The sequence below is a fragment of the Poecilia formosa genome, unplaced genomic scaffold (genome assembly GCF_000485575.1).
Source record: "Poecilia formosa unplaced genomic scaffold, Poecilia_formosa-5.1.2 Scaffold446, whole genome shotgun sequence".
NCBI lineage: Eukaryota > Metazoa > Chordata > Actinopteri > Cyprinodontiformes > Poeciliidae > Poecilia > Poecilia formosa.
This window is the reverse complement of record NW_006800385.1, coordinates 360,160-369,210: the sequence shown is the minus strand read 5'-3', so window position 1 is coordinate 369,210 and position 9,051 is coordinate 360,160. Positions and strand designations below refer to the sequence as shown.

General features: G+C 38.4%; 1 protein-coding gene across 7 annotated transcripts in view; it reads left to right on the top strand.

The window, feature by feature from the left end:
• The first annotated feature begins 216 nt into the window (after nt 1-216).
• Nucleotides 217-9,051, top strand: part of tcf7 (transcription factor 7) — an 84,426-nt gene continuing 75,591 nt past the window's right edge. For 2 of the 7 annotated variants that reach the window (XM_016663802.1, XM_007577574.2), the window contains exons 1-3: nt 221-745; nt 989-1,058; nt 3,209-3,315. In XM_016663802.1, coding sequence (XP_016519288.1) covers nt 563-745; nt 989-1,058; nt 3,209-3,315 — 360 coding nt within the window. In that variant the 5' untranslated portion in view covers nt 221-562. Of the gene's footprint in view, nt 746-988; nt 1,059-2,971; nt 3,064-3,208; nt 3,316-9,051 lie in introns of those variants that run through there. The other 5 variants (XM_016663803.1, XM_007577577.2, XM_007577579.2 and 2 more) reach the window with 4 other exon arrangements.

The following is a 9,051-nucleotide window of genomic DNA, read 5'->3' as shown; positions in this document are numbered from 1 at the left end:
GTTGGTCTAATAAAGGATTTTCTTATCTTACATCCATCTACTCATCTATTTCCTTATTTTGGAGAAATTCTACTGAATATTACATATTTATTACAATGCATTGCTTTTTCTGAGTGGGCCGTGAATATCGCGCATCCGGCCCTGTGCGTCATGAATAATGTGCGCTGAGCGGCGCAGAGGGAGGCGCTGTCTCTTTAAGAGGCTCAGCCCTCTGCAGAAACAATCGTACAACCCCCCAACAAGTCATCGGACCTGTCAATCAAGCGGTCGGCGCCTTTGAAGCCGGGACTCCTCGCCTTGTCTTGGGCTCAAATGAGCTGTTTGCTGTTGTAGCGAAACATTGGTCTTCCACCAAGCAGCCAGCCGGGGAACGACGCCACATCTCAACTTTTTCTCTGCATGTGGTGGGGCGAACATTTCCCTACTTTCTCCTGGAGGCGCTCCACACTTGAGGATACTATTTAAGTGAGAAAGTCACTTCTTTATTCATACTTTTTAAATTTTTTAAACATACTTTACAAGAGGAGGTGGGGGCAAAAAGTCCAAGGTGAGGGAAGTAGTCATGCCTCAGCTCAGTAGCGGCGGAGGAGACGACCTGGGAGCGAATGATGAGATGATAGCGTTCAAAGACGAAGGAGAGCAGGAGGAGAAAATCCAGGAGAACGCCTTCACGGAGCGAGACCTGGCCGACCTCAAGTCCTCTCTGGTGAACGAGTCGGAAATAAATCAAAGTCCGACCTCGGCGGTAGGTGGCTCAGTGTGTGTGTGTGTGTGTGTGTGTGTGTGCGTGTGCGTGCGCGCGCGCGTGTGTGTAAACTTGTTTTATTTTACGCGCTGAATGAGACCAGAATTTCTGCCTCCGGGGGTAAAAAGCGGTGGGATTCCCATGCTGCCCGGAGTGAAAACACGCCGTAAAAGTGAGATAAAGTGGATAAAAAAGTGGCGTTTTTTCCGCCTCACCTGAGTCCGAGTGTTGTTGTTGTTCCAGGCGGTCAGACGGGGACAGCAGGGCGAGCAGAGGGTCTTCCAGGACAAACACCGAGAGCATCTCGACGGAGGTAAGAAGGAAACTTCAAAATACTCATTAGTGCGCCGCTCTGTCTAAGAATGACTAAAAAATAAAAATCTTCAGTGTTTTTGGTCACGGGATGCGCGCTGTAGCTTTAAAACCAACTTCAAAGCAGACTCTGTAAAGATGTCCAGTTATCGGGCTTTCCTCTGATCCATCACCTGTTAGCAGGACTGCGCTGTTGTTTTCATTCAAAGCTCAAAAAAATACGCCTCCCATGTCAAGACGAGCAGTTTTTAACCACAAAATTAACCGATTAATCCATGAAAAGTCAGAACCTTTTCGGTTACTGGGCAGTTAATGAAAAGTTATCTCAGTGTGTCCTGGGTGTCTTTGCGTAACTATGACGATGAAGAGAAAATATGAAAAAATTCACCCAGTTTTATCTCATGAAGAACAGTTTTGAGCTCCAATAGCGCCAAGCATCGGGCAGAGAAACGGATGATTTTTACTCCAACTACAATAGAAACAGATTTTTGTTTCCCTCAACGTATTAAATGCATCAAATCAAAGAGTTTCTAGAAGAAATACCAAACCTAAACCAGATTGAGCTAATATTCAGATCAAATCCTGTAAATATGAGATTTAAAAATAATTAACTCTTGTTGTTTTTGTACCTAAAAATCTCCATTTTATTTGATGAAATGTCAGAAACACAAGTGGGAATAATTTGGTCACTTCTTAAATACAATGGGATTCAAAACTCTTTTCTCATTCATCTGTTTTCCATCGTTGAAAATAATTGGTGTTAGTTAAAATTTGAATCAGAAAAATTGGAGCAGGCCAGATTGGTGCACTTCTGGGTTTTTATCTTTCTAAGCTTTCTTTGCTCCGTCCTTACATTATAAGTTTTTTCCAAGGTTTTATTTTTATTTCTTAGCTGCTTGAAAAGTGTAGCTTTGGTCACATTAACCCTTTCATCGCCAGCAGACGTGTTTTCCACAAACAGCTCAGGATGAAACGGTTAAAGACGAACTCAATGTTTCCACACTGGAAGGATTTTTAAGAGAGACTGTGAGGAAAGGTTGGACATTTTATCAGCGCGGTTCAGGCTACGCTGCACTCAAATAGTTTTGGAAGATTAACTCTGATTTGAAAAGGAAACGTCTGTTTTAATAAATAATTCACATTTAAAGTGCAGTTCAGCTCTACTTGTGTTTCTGTGCAGAGATCTTTGTTGTGTTTTGCCTGGTTTGACTTTAACTGACTTCCTACATGAGTAAATTTAATGTTTTGTGTTTTAAAATGTCTTCAGCTCTGTCGCTCAGATCTGTCACTTCTTCGGCAGAGTGGCTCTGTTTCATCTTAAGAAAGCTGTTATTAATGAAATCACCTAATGCTAATCATAGTGTGCGTCTTCCTTTCTAGTATTTGTGAAATTATCCCTGTCACAGTGAGATCTGCTCATGTTTTGGCATTTAGGGGCAATTTTGAAGGAAAATTGCAGCTTTTTCTCAACTTTGGGAAAAGAGTGATTAAGTTTTTTTTGCTTTTGCCACCCAAAAAGAACAGAGTAACTTCCCTCCCTGTGTGCAGCACATTTTGAAAGTGTGTAGTTTTACTTGGCAGCTTTAATTATAGGTTTCCCTCAGCCGTTTCTCTCATTTCAGTCCTTACCCAAAGAAGAAATGTTATCACGTCGGGGTCGTCTCAGGAAAAGTCTTCATCAAAACCGGATTCTGTGGTTTCAAATGGATCCTTGAGACAAATTGAAACCAGTAGAAATCTGTATTAGCAGAACTGCAATCTGTCCAGAAATGCTTAGCAGTGACAATTGTGGCTAATTGCTTTGTGTTGCAGTTTCGGTCTGAGCAGGTAAATAACCCAGTTCTGTGTGACCCAGAGAGAGAGAGAGGCCCCTCGCTTAATAAGGCGGCTGCAGCTGGAAGTGAACGTAGTTCACGCCTCTGGGCTGCAGGTGACGGCTTGCTGCTGTTGTTACATATATATCTAGTCTGCGTTCGTGCAAGGATGCGACATGATGCAACCGCTTGGTAATAGTTTACCTGCTTTGCATGCACGCTTATTCCTGACGTGTTTGTTTCCAGCCGTCAGATTTAGCTTTTGAGAAAGACGTTGTAAAGTTGCTTTTGAACCTGTAAACATAATTTTTGTGTTTCTTCTTTCGTTTAACCTCAGTGTCGAAGCAACAAGATGGAGGCATGTATAAGTCGCCGGCGTATCCCGGGTATCCGTTCCTGATGCTGCCGGACCCTTACCTCCCCAACAGCTCGGTTTCTCCATCTGTAAGTCGGCTCGTCCTGTTCTTAGCCCTTCCTGCTGCCTGCTGGGCTCTGATTTTTCTCCTCATTGTGTGTTTTGTCAACCTGAGGCCGTATTTATACCCGGCCTTTCAATCCAGGGCAAGTTTTTAAAATCAGATCTTCAGGATTCGCTTTGAATGCTAAAGAAATGACATGGCCGTCTTCTTGTTTTTGGTATTTTCTGTTTCTTTTTGCTCAAAAAAGCCAAAATCTGTTTGTCTTTATAACTTTTAATGCATGTTATGAAAAACAGTCTGTAATTATTGCAGAAAACTCTGCTGTGACTGTTGCCAATCAATATTTCTGGAACATTTTGAACTTTAATTTGAATTTTGAAAGACTCTTTATGTGTTTTGACTACATACACTACAAAAACACAAATTCTTACCAAGTAATTTTGATCTGGTTTCTGGAACAAATATCTTATTACACTTGAAATAAGAGGAAACTAACTTATAATTAACTTTTCAGCAAGAAATAAGTAAGTAATTCCTTAATATTGGCAGATTATTTCAGTTACAACAACGGAAAAATGATTTGTTATTAGTGAAATAATTACTTTTTCATCAATATTAATGAATTATTTACTTCTATATGTTGGTGAAAAGTTACTTGTAAGTTAATTTTGTCGTATTTCAAGTGTACTAAGATATTTGCACTAAACTAAACAAAATCTATGTGGTAAGGTTTTGTGTTTTTGCAGTGTAATGGACAAAATAAAATAAATTGAGGCTTATTGGGTTCAGAGGAGGCGGCTGTCGCCTCACCGTGAAATAACAAAATAAAAGGTTTTTATTGTTACTTTGGTGAACTCTGCTGACAGTCGGAGTGTGATTGCTGCTGTTGCAGTGAGGTTTTTCCATCTACACACACACACACACACACACACACACACACACACACACACACACACACACACACACTCAGGAGCGTGAGTGATAAGAAGGTTTTGTCGCGGCCCTAATAACAGCTGAGCTTCAGACGCAGATCTGAGACGTTTTTTGCATCATTTCTCATTTGTAAGAATTTATATTTGTTGTTGTCAGTAAATTCCAGTTAATGTGTTTAAACTGTTGTTGGATTGTTAGTTTTACTGCCAATAAATCTGTAAATATGATTAATTGGAGTGACTGTGTGCAGTTTAGTGATAAAAGTCACATTTCTTTATGAGCAGTAGTGTCTTTTTTAAGACCAGGACCTGAAAACAGTAATAAATATTTTTAATTGTTGCTTTTATTGTTGTCACAAACGCATGTTGTGACAAAACTTGTGAAGAAAAGAGTTTTTCCGTTTTTTCACTGTCTGTAACTCACTTGTTTTGTATTTAAATGGCATTTTTTTTAATCTCCCTTTTATTTATTATTATTATTATTTAAAATCATCTGGAAGCTTTCTGGTAAAACAAGGTGATTTATTTATTTATTATTTATATGTCGAGGGAAAAGGAGATTATTTAATTTCCCCATGTTGTAAGTGAAATAATCTGATTTCCCATCAATATTTACCTAAAACAGGCCAATATATCTTGTTGACAAGTTATTTGTAAGTTAGTTTTGTCTTATTTTAAGTGCAATAAGATATTTTCTCTAGAAACTAAACAGAATTACGTGGGTAGATTTATTGTTTATGCAGTGAAGCGTCCTTGTTGCTCATTTTCAAAACGTTTTTTGTTGCCGTTGCTTTAAGCTGCTCATCCGGCAACATGGCGTCTGATGAAAACGCTTCAGAAAGATGGAGGCAGGGCTGAAATAAAGAGCACTTCCCTTCTCTCTTTCTCTTTCTGTCCTTCTTTTTCTTTCTGGCGTTCGCTGAACTCTTCGTCTCTCTGCATCCTCCCTCTTTCTTTCTTTCTCTATTTTTTTCTCTCCTCTTGTTGCTGCATCCGTATATTTAGGGCGTCGTTTTGGGGCGCCTCTACCTGCCAGCTGAAAGTGGGTGATGAAAGTGTCATGGCGGCTGAAAGTGTCATGGCGGCTGAAAGTGTCATGGCGGCTGAAAGTGTCATGGCGGCTGAAAGTGTCATGGCGGCTGAAAGTGTCATGGCGGCTGATGGTTGTTGGTTTGATGCGACGAATCTGGGGAACCGACGGGGAAATCACAGGTTGTTTTTGTTTCAGCGAGAGAAGGTGACGCGTTTCTGACGGAGTGAGTCCGTTTGCTGGGCGGCAGAACCAGAACCAGATCAGAGCCAGAACCAGAACCAGAACCAGATCAGAACCAGATCGGAACCAGACCAGAACCAGATCAGAACCAGATCGGAACCAGACCAGAACCAGATCAGAACCAGATCGGAACCAGAACCTGTCTTCTTTATCAGCTTGAACTCTTGTTCTTCTTTTTCTATTTCGTCTTTTATTTGGTCAAGTTGTGGAAAATTGGCTGCATTTGTTCAGGAAGCAGGAAATTATTTCAAGTTTCTCTTTATTCTCTCTATCGCAGCAGAATCATTTTTCAAAAACGCAAAAATGACTCATTTCTGTCAACGTCATGAAATGATTATCAGGGATTCACCGATTGCAGTTTTCTGTCCAATTATCAATCTTTAAAAATCCTGATCTTCCGATTCTGATTTTTGCCAATATTGTTTTACTTTTTTGTCTAAAATGTTGCTAAATCGATCAGGAAAGTCACTGAGTTTAAACAGTGCAAGCAGAAATGTTTACAAAAGCAAAAAATCATAAAAAATATTAATTTCTATCAGTGTAATGTGATTATCTAATGGGTTTTTGTTTGTTTCTATTCAGTGTGGAAGAGTTTGGTTAAAATAAAAGTCTTTGGTCGATAATTAAGACCTTTATTGGCTGCAGCTCTCTTTTTATTTGAGTTTAATCATCCAGCCATCAGTTACCAGCAGCATATCGACGGAAGAAAACCTGAATCTGAAAACCTGTTTCTGAAAACCTGAGTGTGTTCCTGTAAAAGTGTAAAACTGCTGAGCTCATTGCGAGAGCATCAGCTGAACGACAGAAAGTTCAGCATTAAGTTTATTAGTTGTCTCTGTGATTCCCCTCGGCGCAGCATGTGGGCTTGTTTTCACTGTAAAAACTCCAGTCCAGTTGTTTAAATCTGGGGGTTTTTTTGAGGGGGGCTTTTTGGAGAAAATGAATATAAAATAATTCAATTGGTTCAGTTATTAATCTAAAAATGTAACTAATTTTCTGTTTAGACAGAAAAGCGTTTTCCTATTGCAAAAGGCAGAGTTGGGCAGTAACTAGTTACGTTTACTCAGTTAGATTTGCCTGAGTAACTTTTTTAGGAGCATTGGACTTTTGAGTAATTTTATTCTGAAGTATTTCTGCTCTTACTTGAGTAAAATTTCTGGATTTTCTACCCACTGAATGAAAAACAGACATGTTTTAACCAGAAATCCACCAGACTCACACCTGCAGTTTTTGCAAAAGTTTCAGAAGTTTATTGAAATAAACTAATTTTAGAAAATTTATTTTGTCATTTTGGTCCTTAAAATACCAAAATTTCCACTTAACTTTATATTTTGCTCTGTTTGAAATGACTGATAAACTGATCAGTCACTCAGACTTTTTACCACATACTTTTATTGGGCGGCTGCGGTTAGTTTTTGAATAAAAACACGTTGAAGTATTTCTGCTCTGGGTTCTCTGCCTCCTCTGGACGTTTTGCTGTTGTCACATTTATGGAGATATGGGAGGAAATGCTCAGAGAAGATTTGTGGGATTAGCAGATTAGCTTGTTGCCTTTGTGTGGAGCTTTTATCTGGATTGTGTTTTGTGTTTTCATGGCTGCTGCTGAACTTCATTACACCGAGTTGCATCTCAGCGTTCGGCATGTTTGTTGTGTTCATCTGCAAGCCTTAGGCTGCTGTTTGTATCCAGAGTTCATGGTGTGTTTTCTGAGCTAATGTTTGCTCTCTCCCTATGTGTGTGTGTGTGTGTGTGTGTGTGTGTGTGTGTGTTTTGCAGTGTTTGTGCATAACATTGTGGATTAAACGCAGACAGTTTTCTTTTTAAAGGGAGTCAAACCAAAGCAGAGGAAAGATTTCCTGTAGACATAAAAGTAGTTTTTTCGTCCTTCAGATCCATCTTTGCTTTGTGTCGTTTTCACCTTTTCTACCTCTGTTCTCGTCTCTGACGTCTTCGCCATCAGTTCGCCGTTCTTTCGTCATCCTCTCGTCCTTTGAGATAACCTTCAGGCATCTGGGAACTAAAAGGAGAAATGACAAAAGCTCAGAAATGTTTGATTTTCAGGTGACTGTCTGCTTTTTTACTTTCCTGATCTGTAGTGATCAGACGTTATAGATGATTGGATTGAAATTGGAACATCATGAGGAACAAAGAGGAAGATATTTGTGTTTATGCAGATGATTAAGTGTTGCACTTTTCCAAAATTATTCTCTTACTGGTATCATGTAAAGTTTTAAAGGCATTACATGTTTCTGCTTGTTTTTGGTTCATATAAAGGCAGCTATATCTTCTTTTAGACCAATTTAATGAGTGAAGCTGCATTTCTTACAAAATTAACTCTTGAAAAACCTTTAAAAGCAAAACTTTCTATAAAACTCAGTACAAAAAGTAGATATAAAGAGAGAAAATGAGAAATAAAGCAGATGGATGTTTAAAAAGACAAAGCACTGCAAATGTTTTCTTTAGATGCTTTTTTTTAGATTCATATTAAATAAATATCTTTGTACATATGCAGATGACTGCATTGTTTTTGTCCAAAATCAGCAGTTTGCATTGATCGATTGCGTAATAGAAATGGTTTACGTTTGTGGGCTGGTTGCCACCAAACCACTTCATTATTTCAGACAAATTGCTCTAAAAGCAGCAACTGAACTGATTAAATAAAACTGAACCTTATACAACATGATGCCAGAAACATCCCAGAAATGAGTCTTTTAAAGAGACTTTCCATGAAAACTGCAGCACTGCGTTTGATAATTATCAATATTTGATTGAAAATTACTGCAAAAACACAAAATCTTGCCAAGTATTTTTGTTTAGTTTTTAGTGCATATATCTTAGTTAACTTGAAATAAGACAAAAGAAACTTTTCAGTAAGACGTAGGTGCTTGTTTTAAGTCTATTATTCCTTCATTTTTGTGAAAATGTTCTAGTTCTGTTGGTAGATTATTTTGCTTATAACACTGAAAAAAATGTCTTGTTTTAAGTGAAATAATCTGCCAATAAGTTAAAGGAATTATTGACTCATATTGGGGTAGGAAAAGGGGAAAAGAAAACTAACATCAATTAAATAAACTAGCCAATGATTTATTTTTTATTTGTTGTTTGTAGGAAATGGAAACATAAAAATTATTTTTGCACATTTGCTGTATTAAAAGGACAAACTTATTCTCAGAAGAACAGAATTTGACTTTTTTAATTCAATAAATTTGATCAAAGCTGATTCAGGTTGAGTAAAATCGGCTTTTCAGTAAAAATCTCAGGATTGATGCGATTCTCATCTTAAAAGCTTTTTAATTAAAAGATTAATTATGTGTTATAATTTTACCCTGATTTAAAAATGAAAAGTAAATCACTTTCAGGCCATTGTTGAACTGCAGTTGGGGGCCACACAAACTCAATCCACGGGCTGCCAGTGGCCCCTGGACCACACATTGGACCCCCTGACTGCTGAAGAGTTACCTGTTGGCTAGTTTTGTCTAATTTAAACTGTACTAAGATACTTGTGCTATAATCTAGAATGAAAACAGTTGATTTCTGCTGGTGTTTTGTCTCTTTA